A 20,783-nucleotide genomic window follows, 5' to 3' on the forward strand; every position below is an offset into this window, starting at 1 on the left:
AGCCTATAGTCAAGGACTCTAACAATAGCCTTTAAAGTGAGCTCCAGTGAGGAACTCCATCATTCATTAATTATTAGGGAAATGCTTTTAAAACAATTTGTACAATCAATTTACAATTCATTCAAATATACACATGCTTTATGAAATATGATGTTTTAGAAACAGACTGAACTTTCCTTGTATAGCAGATCCTACTGTAAATTGCGGTACATTTCTATTTTCTAATGGTTAAAGTGCAAATAGAAGTACAGAAAAGTGTAAAAAAGTGCGCTAAGCATTGTATGGCCTATACAGTCATAGCCAAAAGTATTGACACCCCTGCAATTCTGTCAGATAATACTCATTTTCTTCCTGAAAATGATTGCAAACACAAATTCTTTGGTATTATTATCTTCATTTAATTTGTCTTAAATGAAAAAAACACAAAAAGAATTGTCCTAAATCCAAATTGGATATAATTCCACACCAAATATAAAAAAGGGGGTTGACAAAAGTATTGGCACTGTTCGAAAATCATGTGATGTTTCTCTAATTTGTGTAATTATCAGCACCTGTAACTTACCTGTGGCACCTAACAGGTGTTGGCAATAACTAAACTTGCAGATAGTTGACATGGATTAAAGTTGACTCAACCTCTGCCCTGTGTCCTTGAGTGTACCACATTGAGCATGGAGAAAAGAAAGAAGACCAAAGAACTGTCTGAGGACATGAGAAACCAAATTGTGAGGAAGCATGAGCAAGGCTACAAGTCCATCTCCAAAGACCTGAATGTTCCTGTGTCTACCGTGCGCAATGTCATCAAGAAGTTTAAAGCCCATGGCACTGTGGCTAACCTCCCTAGATGTGGAAAGAAAAGAAAAATTGACAAGAGATTTCAACACAAGATTGTGCGGATGTTGGATAAAGAACCTCGACTAAAATCCAAACAAGTTCAAGCCGCCCTGCAGTCCAAGGGTACAACAGTGTCAACCCGTACTATCCGTCAGCGTCTGAATGAAAAGGGACTGTATGGTAGGAGACCCAGGAAGACCCCACTTCTTACCCCGAGACATAAAAATGTCAGGCTGAAGTTTGCCAAAACTTACCTGAAAAAGCCTAAAACATTTTGGAAGAATGTTCTCTGGTCAGATGAGACAAAAGTAGAGCTTTTTGGGCAAAAGCATCAACATAGAGTTTACAGGAGAAAAAAAGAGGCATTCAAAGAAAAGAACACGGTCCCTACAGTCAAACATGGCGGAGGTTCCCTGATGTTTTGGGGTTGCTTTGCTTCCTCTGGTACTGGACTGCTTGACTGTGTGCATGGCATTATGAAGTCTGAAGACTACCAACAAATTTTGCAGCATAATGTAGGGCCCAGTGTGAGAAAGCTGGGTTTCCCTCAGAGGTCATGGGTCTTCCAGCAGGACCATGACCCAAAACACACTTCAAAAAGCACTAGAAAATGGTTTGAGAGAAAGCGCTGGAGACTTCAAAAGTGGCCAGCAATGTGTCCAGACCTGAATCCCATAGAACACCTGTGGAGAGATCTAAAATGGCAGTTTGGAGAAGGCAGCCTTCAAACATCAGGGACCTGGAGGAGTTTGCCAAAGAAGAATGGTCTAAAATTCCAGCAGAGCATTGTAAGAAACTCATTGATGGTTACCAGAAGCGGTTGGTCGCAGTTATTTTGGCTAAAGGTTGTGCAACAAAGTATTCGGCTGAGGGTGCCAATACTTTTGTCTGGCCCATTTTTGGAGTTTTGTGTGAAATGATCAATGTTTTGCTTTTTGCTTCATTCTCTTTTGTGTTTTTTCATTTAAGACAAATTAAATGAAGATAATAACAAAGAATTTGTGATTGCAATCATTTTCAGGAAGAAACTGAGTATTATCTGACAGAATTGCAGGGGTGTCAATACTTTTGGCCATGACTGTATGTCTCCTTACACTGGCATGTCAGACATGTCCCTCTCTACATGAAGTAACGTTACCCTTTAGACTGTAATTTACCCCGAGAATTCACACTTAGCTACACTTAAATTCTATGCAGTGATGGGTTTCTGCACTACAGTAACAGTTTTCCACGTTGTAAAAACATTATATCCAATAGAATAAATGAAGCACATGAAGAAACACACCAACTACAAAGAAATGGACCACTAAAAATGAAATTTTTTGCACCTCTTTAGAAAGTTTCGAAAGTGTACAAAAAACGAGCATCACGCAGAGAGAGAAAAAGAGAGAACTTAGAACAATATGATTAAATCTGCAACTGTGCGTGTATTCCCATATTCTAGGTCACCCGTCTCACTTAATAACCAGGTCAATTTTTGTATGATTCAAAAATCACTAATTAATCTAATTAACTACCGTAATAGTGCTCTTACTAAATCTCACAGCTATTATGCTTTACCAAAGGTATAAGAAATAAATCTGTTGTGTTTTTTCATTGCTTAATTCAAGCTCACGCCATATACCTGAACTAATTGTAATACATCCCAGTAGAATGTGTAGACTGATCACGTAATCCAATTGACCTTCATAGATTTTTCAGGACTTGATGCTTCATATCCTTTTAATATAGAATTCTATTTATTGAAAATGTCAAAATGTCACTATGAAACCTCTGGTCTTTTTGCAGCCTGGTAGGACGTAATATAATGTATATTCAATAATTCGGTTAGACAGAACTGTATAACTTGTGAACTAACGTAACTACAGAGGAAAATAAATAGCTGTCATTTTGTCACCGTATTGCTATGCAAACACTTAAGGAGAAACATCGCCACCCTGTCATTACGCTTTACTTACCTGACCCTGAGTAGTTGTCTAAAGATCCGTCTGCAGTCGTTGCAGTGAGGTCACTGCCGCTCATTGGCTCTGTTTTAACTAGGAATATAACAGCAATTATTACAACCTTATCATTAATGGAATATGGTAAGAATACTTAAAACTAATTCATGCATGCAAATATAGAAACTGGAAGCAGACCTATGATATTCATAGGCTACAAAAATAAGACTATATTCAAAAGAATTTACACTAGTGGATTTACCTAAAGAAGCCCCACCGCTACTTTTTAATTCCCTGATTCCTTCTAAATAAGTATATGTAGTGGGATAAGATGCGTAACAATCGCTGTCTTCTCCAGTTTCCAGCGTTGCTCCGGTCCATTTCTGGATCATGTGTTATCAAATCAGACGAGCCGGGTCACGTTGGGGGGTTTAGAGGTGGACTGGAAGACACTTTCTAAATGGAGACTCGTAACGAGTCTTCCATTGCAAAAACAGGACCATGCCCATGCTGTAAGACCCGCATGAGTGGGAAAAGCTGAAATGAGGTCACATGGTCCAAAAGGGGATCGTGGAGGTGCAGGAAGCCAGAGAAGACAGTGATTAGTAAATGTTTTAATACAATTCTGCCATATTTCAAAACTTTAGGGAAATATAGTTGGGGGTACTTCTCTAAATGATTCAACTGAGTTTATTTTGGTTGACCTCTGCATGATACCATATTATAAGGACTTTTGCTGTAAAACATCTAGATTATTTGCTTTCTCCTCAATTTGTTTAAGGGTAAAAAAAGTTGCTATATGTAAAGGAAAGTCTCCGGAACTCTGAATGCATACGTAGAACCCTTTATCTTATGACATTTTAACACAGAATGACAGTCTTCACAGTCCAACCAAAAACCATGAGACATTCTGAAATTATCCAGGTAGGAAGGAACATGGCAGCCGTCATGGTAAAAGGTTTCAGAATCAAAGTCCGAGAGTAGAATTAACATTAGAAATGAACAAGGTCCACTTTATTGACATAATCTTCAGCAATCTTTTTAAAGGGAATCTGTCACCAGGTTTTTGCCACCTAATATGAGAACTGCATGTTGTAGAAACCGTGACCCTGTTTCTAGTGATGCGTCACTTAGTGCGCTGCTTGCTATAGTTTTAGTATTGATTAGCAGCTTTCTGCTTACGCACAGCATATTGAGAAAGCTACCAATCAGTGGCGCGGGAAGGGAACGGATACATCTGTAGCAAAAAAAATACACTGCTCAAAAAAAATAAAAGGAACACTTAAACAACAGAATATTACGTCAAGTAAGTCAAACTTCTGTGAAATCAAGCTGTCCACTTAGGAAGCAAGACTGTTTGACAATCAATTTCACATGCTGTTGTGCAAATGGAATAGACAACAGGTGGAAATTATTGGCAATTATCAAGACACACTCAATAAAGGAGTGGTTGTGCAGGTAGGGACCACATACCACATCACAGTACCAATGCTTTCTGGCTGATGCTTTGGTCACTTTTGAATATTGGTTGTGCTTTCACACTCGTGGTAGCAGGAAATGGACTCTACAACCCACACAAGTAATTCAGGTAGTGCAGCTCATCCAGGACGGCACAAAAAGCTGTGGCAAGAAGGTTTGCTGTGTCTGTCAGCGTAGTGTCCAGAGACTGAAGGTGCTACCAGGAGACAGGCCAGTGTACCAGCAGATGTGGAGGGGGCAATAGGAGGGCAACAACCCAGCAGCAGGACTGCTACCCTCACCTTTGTGCAAGGAGGAACAGGAGGAGCACTGCCAGAGCAAAATGACCTCCAGCAGGCCACAAATGTGCATATGTCTGCACAAACGGTTAGAAACGAACAAACCAACTCAATGAGGATGGTCTGAGTGCCCAACATCCACAGATGGAGTTGGGCTCACAGCCCAACACCGTGCAGGACACTTGGCATTTGCCACAGAACACCAGAATTGGCAAATTCGCCACTGGCGCCCTGTGCTCTTCACAGATGAAAGCAGGATCACAATGAGCACATGTGACAGACGTGACAGAGTCTGGAGATGCCATTGAGAATGATCTGCTGCCAGCAACATTCTTCAGCATGACCAGTTTGACAGTGGGTCAGTAATGTTGTGGGGAGTCATTTCTTTGGAGGGCCGCACAGCCCTCCATGTGCTCGCCAGAGGTAGCCTGACTGCCATTAGAAACCGAAATGAGATCCTCAGACCCCTTGTGAGACCATATGCTGGTGCGGTTGGCCCTGGGTTCCTCCTAATGCAGGACAATGCCAGATCTCATGTGGCTGGAGCGTGTTAGCAGTTCCTGCAAGATGAAGGCATTGAAGCTATGGACTGGCCCGCCTGTTCCCCAGACTTGAATCCAATTGAGCACATCTGGGACATTATGTCTCGCTCCATCCACCAACGTCACATTGCACCACAGACTGTCAAGGATTTGGCAGAAGCTTTAGTCCAGGTCTGGGAGGAGATTCCTCAGGAGACCATCCTCCGTCTCATCAGGAGCATGCCCAGGTGTTGTACAGTAAGGAGGTCATACAGGCACGTGGAGACCACACACAATACTGAGCATCTTTTACTTGTCAAGAGTAGTGTTGAGCATTCCGATACCGCAAGTATCGGGTATCGGCCGATATTTGCGGTATCGGAATTCCGATACCGAGTTCCGATATTTTTGTGATATCGGAATCGGTATCGGGAAGAAGAATCATGTGTAAAACAAAGAATTAAAATAAAAAATATTGATATACTCACCCTCAGACGCGCCCTGGTTGTAACCGCTGCAGCCACCATGCTTCCCTTCCTAAGAATGAGCGCGTGAAGGACCTGCGATGACGTCGCGGCTTGTGATTGGTCACGTGAGCGGTCACATGAGCGGTCACGTGACCAATAACAAGCCGCGACGTCATCGAAGGTCCTTCACGCGCTCATTCTTAGGAAGGGAAGCATGGCAGTTGCAGCGGTTACAACCAGGGCGCGTCCGAGGGTGAGTATATCAATATTTTTTATTTTTATTCTTTATTTTACACATGAATATGGATCCCAGGGCCTGAAGGAGAGTTTCCTCTCCTTCAGACCCCGGGAACCATTACAGGATACATTCCGATATTTGTGTCCCATTAACTTGTATTGGTATCGGATATCGGTATCGGCGATATCCGATATTTTTCGGATATCCGCCAATACAATCCGATACTGATACTTTCAAATATCGGAAGGTATCGCTCAACACTAGTCAAGAGGCATTTCCACTAAAATTGGATCAGCCCGTAATTTTACACTTTGATTTTGAGTATCATTCCAAATCCAAACCTCCATCCTTCATTTTGATTTACATTAATAATTGCTATGTTTTATTGTTCTGAACACATTCCACTATGCAAAGAATAAAAATTTGCAACTGGAATATTTCATTCAGAGAAATCTAGGATGTGGTATTTTAGTGTTCTGTTTATTTTTTTGAGCAGTGTAGTTTAATCAAAACTGAAGCAAGAAACCCAGTAAGTGATAAATTGATGAAATCAGGATCTCTGCTCTTACAATACACTGCTCTTCAAATGAGGTCACAAAATCCTGGTGACAGATTCCCTTTAAAAATGTTATAAATTAATACACATACTGTACATGCATTCTCAGCGAATATGCAGGTTTTCTAACTGTGAAGGGGGAAGGAAACCAAAGGCAGATAGCTTTGGTGGTGGCTTATCTCCCTTAAGAAGTGTACTAATATACTCGCCTACCACTACCTTCTCCAGGATCCAGTGCTGATCTGCTCCTCTTCTTTGTGATGTCACCGCTCTTCAGACTCTCCGGCTCACTCTATGCTCTATGTGCGAGCCAAAAGTCAATATTACAATGTACAGATATATGAGAACATTTGGGCTCCCCTATTAATCTTAAGCTTAATGTTTTATAAAAATTGTTTTTTTTGCAACAGTTATTTCAGTTTCATATATCTAATAACTGTTGGACACAGTAATGTTTCTGCCTTGAAATGAGGTTTATTGTACTAACAGAAAATGTGCAATCTGCATTCAAACAAAATTTGACAGGTGCATAAGTATGGGCACCCTTATCATTTTCTTGATTTAAATACTCCTACCTACTTTTTACTGACTTACTAAAGCACTTTTTTTGGTTTTCTAACCTCATTGAGCTTTGAACTTCATAGCCAGGTGTATGCAATCATGAGAAAAGCTACTTAAAGTGGCCACTTGCAAGTTGTTCTCCTGTTTGAATCTCCTCTGAAGAGTGGCATCATGGGTTCCTCAAAACAACTGTCTAATGATCTGAAAACAAAGATTATTCAAAATAGTTGTTCAGGGGAAGGATACAAAAAGCTGTCTCAGAGATTTAACCTGTCAATTTCCACTGTGAGGAACATAGTAAGGAATTGGAAGAACACAGGTACAGTTCTTGTTAAGGCCAGAAGTGGCAGGCCAAGAAAAACATCAGAAAGGCAGAGAAGTAGAATGGTGAGATCAGTCAAGGACAATCCTCAGACCACCTCCAGAGAGCTGCAGCATCAACTTGCTGCAGATGGTGTCCCTGTGCATCAGTCAACTAAACAACGCACTTTGCACAAGGTGAAGCTGAATGGGAGAGTGATGCGAAAGAAGCCATTTCTGCAAGCACGCCACAAACAGAGTCGGCTGAGGTATGCAAAAGCACATTTGGAAAAGCCAATTTATTTTTGGAAGAAGGTCCTGTGGACTGATGAAACCAAGATTGAGTTGTTTGGTCATTCAAAAAGGCGTTATGCATGGCGGCCAAAAAACACAGCATTCCAAGAAAAACACTTGCTACCCACAGTAAAATTTGGTGGAGATTCCATCATGTTTTGGGACTGTGTGGCCAATGCCGGCACCGGGAATCTTGTTAAAGTTGAGGGACGCATGGATTCCTCTCAGTATCAGCAGATTCTTGACAATAATGTTCATGAATCAGTGACAAAGTTGAAGTTACGCAGGGGATGGATCTTTCAGCAAGACAATGATCCAAAACACAGCTCCAAATCTACTCAGGCATTCATGCAGAGGAACAATTACACTGTTCTGGAATGGCCATCCCAGTCCCCAGACCTGAATATCTTTGAACATCTGTGGGATCATTTGAAGAGGACTGTCCATGCTCGGCGACCATCAAACTTAACTGAACTGGAATTGTTTTGTAAAGAGGAATGGTCAAAAATACCATTCTTCTAGAACATTCCAGGATCCAGGAACTCATTAAAAGCCACAGGAAGCGACTAGAGGCTGTTATTTTTGAAAAAGGAGGATCTACTAAATATTAATGTCACTTTTCTGGTGGGGTGCCCATAGTTATGCATGTGTCAAATTTTGTTTGAATGCAGATTGCACATTTTCTGTTAGTACAATAAACCTCATTTCAAGGCAGAAATGTTACTGTGTCCAACAGTTATTAGATATTTGAAACTGAAATAGCTGTTGCAAAAAAAACAGTTTTTATAAAACATTAAGCTTAAGATTAATAGGGGTGCCCAAACTTTTTCATATAACTGTAATTTTATGGTGGCTCGTTCTGACACTCCAAGGGCATACAGTGTAAAAGCCACTTCCAGGTCATGCAAGCGCAGCATGACCCGAAGAGTTTGCAGAGCGGTGACGTCAATGAGAAGCAGAACATAATGGTGCTGGATCCCAGAGAAAGTGTAAGTAGGTGAGTATATTTAATGAGCAAATGTAATGTATATGGCAGGCTTCTTTAAATGGTTACTGGTCCTGCCAAAAGTGGCAGCTTTGGCCAATATTAACATAATGTGTGTGGTCAGCACTAGATATTTGTTGGCACATCCAGGTAATTTCATGGAAATTGTTGACAATTTAATGTCTATGATGGGACTGCCAAAGTTATCTAGAACTGCCAATAAATATTAAATGCTTACAGCAATCATAACTTTTCAAAAGTGATTGCTAAAAATAACATTTTTACTGCCCATTTTGTTGCTTTATAGACATATTGCCGGCTGTATAGAATGTGCTAAAAACAGTACACAGTACAGCAACGATATTTTTCTCAAAACACCTATAAGATTTCTAGGATTAATACACATTTTCAGATAATTCGCTTATTACTAAAACCTATATAGATTTCTATTACAACACTAAAAATGTTGCATTGAGCAATTCCATGTTGTAGTATGATGTAATAAAGGTACATGTTGTAGTATGATGTAATAAAAGGACATGTTGTAGAATGATGTGATAAAAGTACATGTAGTATGATGCAATAAAGGGACATGTTGTTTTAGGATGTAATAAAGGGACATGTAGTATGATGTAAATAAAGGACAGGTAGTATTATGTAATTAAAAGACATGTAGTATGATGTAATAAAGGGACATGTAGTATGATATAATAAAAGTACATGTTGTAGTGTGATACAATAAAGGGACATGTTGTTTCAGGATGTAATTAAGGGACATGTAGTATGATGTAATAAAGGGACATGTAGTATAATGTAACAAAGGGATATGTAGTATGAGGTAATGAAGTGACATTGTGAAGAATATTGGATATATAATTTCATGTCAATTATTTGTATACTATTTGGCATGGGATTAAAAACCCACCTTCCTTTGTGCAACAGGGACAGGAAACCTGGCTTAGCAGGTCATCCAGTATTCTCAAAGCCTCGAAGAGAAAGCTGGCACCTAGCTCAGTTGGTGGTCAAGCCTCAAAAAGTCTGTGAGCAACAGATCTAACACTTTTTTCTAACTAAGCTCAGGTCAAGGGTTTCTCTTGCAATATAGAGTCATACTGAATCGAAGCTGCAAAGAAAAATCTTCTAGAACATTCTAGTAACATAATTCCATAAGACATTATGGAGATACTATATGTCGTAGCTGTACATTGTGTATATTTCTGAGATCCACAGAAGGGGCAAATGCCATCCTGGGTCTCAATACATTCTAGCACCCCAGGGTGGGATATTATGTACAATGGCTAGTAGGAGATAGGTATCAAAGCCATGTTTGATTTCAATGCGTAGAAGCCCATCCGGATCCGATGGCTCAAAACCGCCTCCCTAGGACCACCCATTAAGGAGTGATGACCCATCTGAGGTTTTGCAGATTTGAGCTGCTAGAGGCGATGGAAGGGTAGGTAGGTTCAGCCCAAGGGGGCAGAAGGGGAGTGACCCAAAATGGCTAAATGCTTGTGTAAAGCATGGCCTATTGCTTTTATCTGTGAATGTACATCTCAACAACATATTGTGTGGGGAGAAGTCAAGGAACAGAGGGGACCACCAGCCTCCCATGTGGCAGCCCCTCCCCCACAAGCCAAGCCTTTCATCTGACTGGTAACTAACCCTTATATTCTGTATACTTTTGTACAACCACTATTTGTTTTGTATATTTGATGATCGTATATGTATAATCACTGTGTATTCAATGTTTTGTCTACTGTGCCCTTTAGGAGATTAAATATAAAATTTAACCTTGGGCTGCTCTTTTATCTCGATCCATGAATCGACATGTCTGTGTTCTCGGTTGAACATTCCATGTTACCGGGGCTTGTTTCTGGCCCAAAATAATCATGTTAATGGACCATGCTTATATCTAACAAAGAACTGGTGGCAGTCCTACCGGGCTGGCAGCCATCTGTTTCACTGGTGCTAGTGAAAAGGACCTCTCAGCCTGTCAGGGTTGTGAGCGAGTGTGGTGCCACGATAGCGGCTGCGTAGGCCACCCTCCTTTAATCTTCATGTCTTCCTGGGCCCGTGTAGACAGTGGATGTTTGGGTAAAACTCTGCCAAGCTGACCTTACGTGTCCCCAGGGCGTGGGAAACATCACATTGGTGCAAGTGAGGAGAATGTACCACGTGATCCTTCTGACAGAAAAGTGATGTCAGGCAGGATGGCAAGGTGTGGGTTCATCACATGTCGTGGAAGCAGTTGGATTCTGCATGATCTCTCCAGTGTCATCCTTCACAGGCATGTTGTTTTATGATATAATAAAGGGATATGTTGCAGTAAGATGTAATGAAGGGACACGTGGCAGTATGATGGAATAAATATATATGTAGAATGATATAATAACCATATATGTAGTATGATGGAATAAAAGGACATGTAGTATAATATAATAAAAGGGCATGCTGTAGTATGAAGTAATAAAGGTACATGTTGTATAATGTAATAAAGGGTTATGCTGCAGTATGAAGTAATAAAGAAGGAGGTAGTATAAAGTACTAAAGAGGCATGTTGTAGTATGAAGTAATAGAGGTTCATATAGTGTAATGTAAGGATACACGTATTATTATGTAATAAAGAGAAATGTAGTATGATGGAATAAAGGGACATGTAGTATGGTATAATAAATGGACATGTAATATAATGTAAAAAAAGGACATGTAGTATGATATTGATCTAATAAAGGGATATGTAGCATGATGCAATAAATGGACATGTTGTAGTATGATGTAATAAAGGAACATGTAGTAAGAAGTAATAAAGGTATGCTTTGTGGCATGATGTAGTAAAGTAACATGATATAGTATGATGTAACAAAGTTTTTGATTAAAGTTTTTGAAGCTTTTCATTAATATTCGCATTTTTGTAGATCTTACTGTTAAATGGACCTTTTAAGTTTTCACTAGCAAAAGTTCTAGAAAAGACAATTTGATTCCCAGTGCTAAGTTCTCATTTGCAATTACAGCTGATTTGCATTCCATTCTAAAAGGAAAAGTAACATCCTCCTGTCCATCCGTGTTAGGTTTCTTCTGCATTAATAATACTGTTGTAGGTCTCATTGTTACTAGCTCTAACAAGGAATCTGTTCTCCTTGTCAAGCTCATAATGGGGTTAATTATCCTTGCAGAAGGCAGCTTGAAGACTTTATATAGGTCTATGTTAAAACAATACAAATAGAATAACAGTGGAATTAATTATTTATTTTACATCTCAGCACACAAAGTCCAAGCAGATGCAGATTTATAGACAAATAGCTGCGTTAGAGGTTTAGAGCCCCTCTGCCACATACAGTAACATGGCAGTTGTATAAATGACAAATGGTAGACAAGGGTCCCTGGTGCAAATGTTGTGTTGGAGCTCTTGGCAATACTTCTACATTTTGTCTGCAGTAGAAATTTATGGTCAGACATACCACAGCTTTCCCTGGTGATAAAGGTTTAATGTCTGTCCACTGGAAGGCTGAAGTTTGATGGAGTTTTCCAGTCAGTTAAAACAGGAGTTAAATATAATATAATGAGATTGTAAAAAGTATATTTAATTTGCTCAATAAATGAAAGTTCCAGAGAGAGTTATTATTTTTTCCTGTTTCCAGTCAATGGACAGAGTTTGACTACAAAGTTGATATGTACCCATGGCCTGTGATATATAGAAAAATAAGCTCGGAAATTTAATCCCTTAGTGACCAAGCCTAATTTTTCAAATCTTAAGGTACCTTCACACATAACGATATCGTTAACGATATCGTTGCTATTTGTGACGTAGCAACGATATCGTTAATAAAATCGTTATGTGTGACAGCGACCAACGATCAGGCCCCTGCTGGGAGATCGTTGGTCGCTGAATAAAGTCCAGAACTTTATTTCGTCGCTGGATCTCCCGTGGACATCGCTGGATCGGCATGTGTGACACCGATCCAGCGATGTCTTCACTGGTAACCAGGGTAAACATCGGGTAACTAAGCGCAGGGCCGCGCTTAGTAACCCGATGTTTACCCTGGTTACCATGCTAAAAGTAAAAAAAAAAAAACAGTACATACTTACCTACCGCTGTCTGTGCTCCAGCGCTGCGCTCTGCACTCCTCCTGTACTGGCTGTGAGCCGGAAAGCAGAGCGGTGACGTCACCGCTCTTCTTTCCGGCTCCCAGAGAGTACAGGAGGAGAGCAGAGAAGCAGAGCACAGCGCTGGAGGACAGACAGCTGTAGGTAAGTATGTACTGTTTGTTTTTTTTTACTTTTAGCATGGTAACCAGGGTAAACATCGGGTTACTAAGCGCGGCCCTGCGCTTAGTTACCCGATGTTTACCCTGGTTACCGGCATCGTTGGTCGCTGGAGAGCTGTCTGTGTGACAGCTCTCCAGCGACCAAACAGCGACGCTGCAGCGATCCGGATCGTTGTCGGTATCGCTGCAGCGTCGCTTAATGTGAAGGGGCCTTTACACGTGTCACTTTATGTGGCAGTAACTCTGGAATGTTACAACTTATCCTTGTAATTTTGAGATTGTGTATTTCATGACACATTATACTTTAGGTTAGTGGTAAATTTAGGTTGATAAGTTTTGTGTTAATTTATAAAAAATATCATAAATTTGACAAAAATAAATAAATATACTTCAAATTTGAATCATTATCCCTTAAATCCAAAAAGCTGTACCACACAAAAAAACTGATAAAAAACATTGTCCTCATGCCTGCTTTACATCACCAACATGTTTTATTTTAGAAAAGTCTAAAATGTAGCATCATTTTTATTTTTTTCAAGGAAATTTACAATTTTTTTTAAAGGGTACTATTCACCTTTGAAGTGACTTTGGGGGACCCCCTCCAAAAAAATGATACCATTTTAAAACATCACCTCTCTCAAGATATAATTTGGCCTTGATTTGCTAATGAAACCATCAGGACCGCATAATTATAGTGACAGGGTGTCAAAGGAGTTAAAGAGTGTGCCCCCACACTATGTTAGCCATCTAAATGTCGTTGTCACCAATGACAGCAACAACCATCATGGCTGATGCAGCAGGATATAGTTGGCTATAGTGGGAAGTTAAGACCTGCTGCATATTCACCCGTCGAGTGATGCTATTCTCTTATATCTGTGTAAAAACATGTATTTGTGGTCACTAAGTGGTTAAAACTAAAAAGGTTAAACCTAATAAGTATGGCTAATTTGGACTAAGAAAATGGTATAGAATGCTTGTTGGATCTAAAGCTTGATGTAACGTAGCAATATTTTGACTAGAATTTCATCTACATTTAGCCTCATTTCTGCAATTGCACTATGCTTTATAGAATCCTTCCTCCATTCCTCTTCACGCATCTGTACCAATGTTGGAAACTAAACACCGCCGCAACAATTTGAACTTATTTCCGGTATATTTCTCGCGCAAAATGAAACGAATGGCTGCCTCGTAATCCAACAGAATCATTTTCTTCCTAAATCTTTGGCCAGTTTGACCATCGCTATATCTTATTTGTTGCTTATACTTCTTCTCCTCTTTTACCTCCTGCCTTGGTCTGATGGTTCATTACCATAGAATTTTACCAATTCTCCTTTTATTCCCTTCTGAGAACATTATTAAAATATAATAGGTTCCTACATGCTTTATTCGATAGCCGAAAAAGGTAAATCCAGCTTCAGAAATCCGATGTATAAAAAAGTATCAAATTTATTAGGCAACTTAAAAATAAGTCAACAGCATGGTAGCCGCAACCCTGGATTGAGGAGATGATAGGCAGTCGCGTTTTAGACCCTGAGCAATCATTGCAACGCCTTATTTTTAATCTACCTAATAATTTTGATACTTTTATATACATCGGATTTCTGAAGCTAGATTTACCTTTTTTTGGCTATTGATTGATCTTCCTGCTGCATTGCTGGATTTTCCTTGCTCCAAACTCCGCTATGGGTGAACTGACATAATACCCTTTCATATCTTTACCTACATGCTTCAAGTTTTGCAATATTATATATATATATATATGTGTGTGTGTATTGCATTCCTGTAAGTTTCCTTATTTTTTGCTTCTTATTTACACATTTTTTTCTCCATTATTATATTTACATGCTATAATTTGTTGCACCTCATGTACCCATATACTTATATTTACTTTCATATCATATAAATGTTTAAATGAATTATGGCTGAAAAAATGGTGCTTCAAATACAATCTCTAACCCTTACAGCAATTTAATGGATAGGGGTAAAGCAGAAAAGTTTGATGGCATTTAGCCATTGTCCATCAGGTAGACATATGATCAGGTTACAGGCTCCAGCAGTGGAAATGCTCTGATGAAAATACCAACTCAGGGATGATTTCCAATAGATCACATGGGAGGAATTTGACTAGATAGTTTGTTCTACTTTTTTTACAAGGAATTTGGTACATATCTATTGCCTTTACTGTGTTTATTGTATTACTAATGCAGGTATGCATGCAATTGAATTATTGCCCACAAAAAAAGCAACCTACTGTAAGTAATGAATAACTGCAATAACTTGTTTTGAGAATTGCAATTTACCCCCCTTTAGAATATATTGGCTGAATAGATGTAACTAGGGTTGAGCGACTTTTCTTTTTATAGGATCGGGTCGGGTTCACGAAACCCGACTTTTTCAAAAGTTGGGTCGAGTGAAATCGGCCGATCCTATAGAAAAGTCGGGTCGGGGTCGGCCGAAACACAAAACCCAATGCGGTGCATTGGGTTTCTAATGGTTCCCAGGGTCTGAAGGAGAGGAAACGCTTAATGTGACTGTTTAATATATAACTTTAATGATAACTTCAAAAATTATTTGCAGCTATTATCCCTTAAAGGAGATAATTAAAAACCTCCTGTCCATATAGTTGATAACAACCAAAACAAAAACGAAACGGAAAAGACAGACAAATAACTGTTTCGAAAATCAAACAAAACTACTCATAGCAGGACACATAGGTCATAATTCTTACTGACAGTCGTCAGTTATTTTAAAAGCGGTTCGTAACCCCTAAGACCCACCTCAATTATCCATGGGATATATCCACACATTATATCATCCTTCAAAACACAGAAGCATATATCCTTTCATGAGTAGAACGATAAAGAGAAGTAAAAATGGAAACAATCTCACCCATCTCAAGGTCCAGTAAAGTCAATGCATAACAGTTTAAGTCTAAGTGACTCCTGTTCCCCAAAAGTAGTAGTCCTAGTTTTAACCATAAAAGGCTCTTGCCTTGACAAGGACAGTCCATAATTATCCCTTACAACAAAGATGCCCTAGACTGTTCTTCCATGCTTCCCAACATATTTTCTTCATTTAGATTCATCACGGGAATTAACATGCATGTGTCAGTTTGTCCAAGATATAGGGCTATGGTGCTAACATTCCTAACTGGATAGTGCAATTAACAAAATGGCACAATGGTCTTTAAATATCTTCTGTAAGGGATTGCAGCAGCAAAGTAATTTTTTAAGTTACCATTAAAGGTTATATATTAGATCGAACCTTTTCAGCAGGTTTAGCGGATATGAGATACTGCTAGCACCTTTCAGGGCTGATATACTACAACATTCTATAATGCTCTATATAAACCCCCAACCCAACCTGTACCTGAAGAAAAATAACTTTTATTATATTCTCTTGTGGGGAGGTCCAGTCAGAGGTGTGTCAATGTTTTTGGTCCAGTGCCTCCCATCTTCTTATGATCGCCATCCTCCTTGCTTCATGTGGATGACGCGTCCCTGCGTCATCCACAGTCTCCTCAGCATTCCACTCCTGTGCAGGTGTGCTTCTCTGCCGGGGCAGGGCAAAATACTGCAGTGTGCAGGTGCCGCGGCTCTTTGACCTTTTCCTTGCGCCTGCACACTGTATTACATTGCACTGCCATCAACTGGGCAGAGAAGTATGCCTGTGTATTAGCGTGATGCCAAACAGACTGTGTGGATGACACAGGGGTGCGTCATCCTCATGAAACAAGAAGGAGAACGGCGATTGTAAGAAGAAGGGAGGCACCGGACTGAGAACATTGACACCCCTTGAACTGGACCGCCCCGCAGGTGAGTATAATAAAATTTCTTTTTCTTCTTTTACAGGTCAGGTTGGGGGCAGATATACAGCATTATAGAATGCTGTATGTCGTCCCTGAAAGGTGGAGGCTGTATCTCATATTGGCCAAATCTGGTGACAGGTTCCCTTTAAACACTCACATTATGCTAGTTACTACTAGGTTAAACACAACTTACCTTTTCACATTGCACTTTTGCTTATCAATAGATACATTTATGCACATAACAAAATGCTCCTGTGAGATTGGTGCTGTGACAATATGAAATTGCAGAGCCAGCAGAATCTGTTAAGTTGACCATAGTTATTAGATACTTGTGAAATCTGTTGCCAACCTGATGTACTTGGTAGACCACATTAACATATTAAGTTGGTGATCTGCCAAAATTCTCTATTGCCTTTGATTACTTGAAAACTGGCCTGTAATTGAGATGATTGTCTGCAAATGCACGTATCTCTTCCAACTCCATGATACACGTACATGATCGCCAAAGTGCCAGCCTATCGCTATCTCCCTCAACTTCCTGAGTATGATCACTGCCATAATGAGGAGAGGACAAGATGCCATTGCACAGAGTAACCAAATATCCAGATAGCCATGGCAGCAGTTATCGTGGAATCAGGCTGTACCAATGCACATTAGAGTTGTCACTAAGGTACAGGACCTGTTTTATGTCTACAGTTGTGTCTACAGTTTTTAAACAACTGAGGAAAAATAGGTTGATCTTAATCCCTTACTCAAGTGTTGAACAGGTAGATTTTAATTAATCTAAAGAATACAAATTAGTGGCTAAATTGGATGAAATTTAGCTATTCAAAGCTCAAGCACGGAGGCATAATTATCTCATCTGCATTTTATACTACCGCTATCCTCTTATGTTTTGAGCAGCCATTGGACCATCAGGCACCCAGACCTGGCCGTGACTGCATTATATTAGCTCCATATGGTTGTACTCCTGATCAGGTAGAGAGATTACATCCCTATGGTACTTATGCAGGTCATACACATCAGATAGGAGTCTGTCGTCAGTGATCCCTGCTGATCCCCCCATTCAATTTATGTTTGGCTCCACCGAGCATGCATGTGTTCTGCTTGGGAAGAGTAGAGTAAGCCAATGCCATGCTCATCTGGCAGCACCAAATCTCCAGGGAAGATCTTCAAATCCCTGATATTTCTTCTTCCATGACAATTAGCTGTTGAAGTAGAGTCAAAGCACTCATACAAATTACATATTCAAAATAAGTGGGTTTGCCAAATTTAGAGGGGTTGTCTAGTCATATCCTACAAGTCTACAGTCACTCTGTATAACTACAGACTTGCGAATCCTCACATCGTGCAGTGCTCCGATGCCGACATCAGATGTGGCCTGTCATTTGTTAACCTGTATGAGAATTAGATGCTTCTGGCCACATTCTGGCTAGACTATATCTGGCCTCACTCAATACACTTGTATTGAGCAAGGCTGCACACATCTAGTCGGCACGTGACCACATGTATGCAGATAACATACTCACAGTCACATACTTGTCGCTCCCGGCATCTGCATTGGAGAATCCTCACAGCGAGCAGTGCTCACAATGTGAGGATTCATAAATCTAAAATAACATTGAATGACTGAAAATTATCATGAATTACCAGGCACTCATTTGATCCAAATGGTATACTGTTTATTGATGCAGCATAAGTCTGTAGAGAAAAGGCCAATGTTTCGCTTTGCAGACCTTTTTCACGGTCAGACATATGCCTCATCAACAGGGTTGAGCGAAACGGGTCGAAATTTTTCAAAAGTCGCCGACTTTTGGCAAGGTCGGGTTTCATGAAACCCGACCCCAGTGTGGGGTCGGCCATGAAGTCGGCGATCTTTTGAATCTAGAATCGGAATTCCGATACCGATTCCCGATATGTTTAAGATATCGGGAATTGGTATCGGAATTCAGATTTAAGTGTAAAATAAAGAATTAAAATAAAAAATATCGCAATACTTACCCTCTGACGCGCCCTGGTACTAACCGGGAACCTTCCTTCCTTAGAATCAGCCTTCTAGGACCCTGCGGTGACGTTGCGGTGACGTTGCGGTGACGTCGCGGCTTGTGATTGGCCGCTCGGCCGCCCATGTGACCGCTCGCGCGGCCAATCACAAGCCGCGACGTCACCCGCGACGTCACCGAAGGTCCTGGAAGGGCTGATTCTTAGGAAGGAAGGCTGTCGGAAGGAAGCAGGGCGCTTCCGAGGGTGAGTATATTCCTATTAGGTATATACTCACCCTCGGAAGCGCCCTGCTTCCTTCCGACAGCCTTCCTTCCTAAGAATCAGCCCTTCCAGGACCTTCGGTGACGTCGCGGGTGACGTCGCGGCTTGTGATTGGCCGCGCGAGCGGTCACATGGGCGGCCGCGCGGCCAATCACAAGCCGCGACGTCACCGCGACGTCATCGCAAGGTCCTGGAAGGCTGATTCTAAGGAAGGAAGGTTCCCGGTTAGTACCAGGGCGCGTCAGAGGGTAAGTATTGCGATATTTTTTATATAATTCTTTATTTTACACTAAAATATGGATCGCAGGGCCTGAAGGAGAGTTTCCGCTCCTTCAGACCCTGGGAACCATGGAAACCCAATGCACTGCATTGGGTTTCGGGATTCGTCCGACCCCGACTTTTTTATAGGATCGGCCGATTTCACTCGACCCGACTTTTTCAAAAGTCGGGTTTCGTGAAACCCGACCTGATCCTATAAAAGTAAAGGTCGCTCAACCCTACTCATCAATAAACATCATATTATTTGGATCAAATTCATGGCAATTTATACTTCTACTACCACTGAACACCATAACCTACTGCTAGGTTCCTGCCGTATTTCCCTCATAAAATGACGGCAGACTTAAGATCTTTGAATAATATGTTCCAAAATTGTATGTACTTAAAAAATCTTCCTGTGCTCAGATAATCTTATTAATGTGCCCCTGCTGTGTACTGTGTAATGGCTGTGTCTGACCACATGGTCTGATCATACCACAGCTCCTGGGCAGGGGTGGAAGCAAAAGAGTATACAGACATTACAGCATGGGATCACAACTGATTCTTTTTGTGAGGCAAAACTTTTCCCAGTCTGTTTTTAAGCAATGTTTTACCTCAAAGAAAGAATCAGCTGTGATCCTCTGCTCTAATGTCTATGTACTCTCTTTTGCTTCCTCCCCTGCCCTAAAGCTGTGGTATGGTCAGACCATGTTCCTGCGCGGTCAGACACAGCCATTACACAGTACACAGCAGGGGCACATTTCTAAGATTATCTCATAGTAACATAGTTATTAAGGTTGAAGGAAGACTTTTAGTCCATCTGGTTCAACCCATAGCCTAGCCTAACATGCCCTAACATGTTGATCCAGAGGAAGGCAAAAAAAAACCATGTGGCAAAGAGTTAGCTCCACACTGGGGGAAAAATTCCTTCCCGACTCCATATACGGCAATCAGACTAGTTCCCTGGATCAACACTCTATCAAGGAATCTAGTATATACAATCTATAACATTATACTTTTCAAGAAAGGCATCCAATTCCCTCTTAAATTTTAGTAATGAATCACTCATTAAAACATCATACGGCAGAGAGTTCCATAGTCTCACTGCTCTTACAGTAAAGAATCCGCGTCTGTTATTATGCTTAAACCTTCTTTCCTCCAGACGTAGAGGATGCCCATTTTTCCCCTCTCTCAGGTCTATGATCAGCACAGGAACATTTTTTTTAAAACACATCCAATTGTGGAAGTTATTTTTATTCCAAGATCTATTAATTGAAATGGACATAGTTTGTGGAAAAAAACCATTTAAATAGTATGGGGTTTCATTTATCTGTTACATCAGGATCAGTTTTCTTGCACAAAAACTCATCATCAGTGTCAAGACTGCCCCAGTTGTCACCTGGAGTCAAGAAAAGAAGCATGCAGCATTTTTGGATCTGGCTCCTTGAAGAGTCAATCGCAAAAATGTATGAGTTAAAATGCTTCTGTAGAACATAGAAAACTATTAAATAAGTTCCCAAATCAGTTTCCCTCCTGCATTATTACAGCTTGAGAAAAAAAAAGTACCGTACATACTCGAGTATAAGCCGACCCGAGTATAAGCCGAGGCACCTACTTTTGCCATGAAAAACTGGGTAAGCTTGACTCGAGTATAAGCCTGGTATGCATTGTCCTCTCATCCCTGTCATTGTTTGTGTGGCTCCCAGGTCCCTGTCATTGTATGCATAGCTCCCCAAT

At 40.5% G+C, this 20,783-nt stretch overlaps 1 protein-coding gene across 2 annotated transcripts in view; it reads right to left on the reverse strand.

The window, feature by feature from the left end:
- Positions 1-20,783, reverse strand: part of EYA1 (EYA transcriptional coactivator and phosphatase 1) — a 160,407-nt gene that overhangs the window by 119,073 nt on the left and 20,551 nt on the right. For both annotated transcript variants that reach the window (XM_069731471.1, XM_069731470.1), the window contains exon 4: positions 2,790-2,867. In XM_069731471.1, coding sequence (XP_069587572.1) covers positions 2,790-2,867 — 78 coding nt within the window. The remainder of the gene's footprint in view (positions 1-2,789; positions 2,868-20,783) is intronic.

The sequence above is a fragment of the Ranitomeya imitator genome, chromosome 6 (genome assembly GCF_032444005.1).
Source record: "Ranitomeya imitator isolate aRanImi1 chromosome 6, aRanImi1.pri, whole genome shotgun sequence".
Lineage (NCBI taxonomy): Eukaryota > Metazoa > Chordata > Amphibia > Anura > Dendrobatidae > Ranitomeya > Ranitomeya imitator.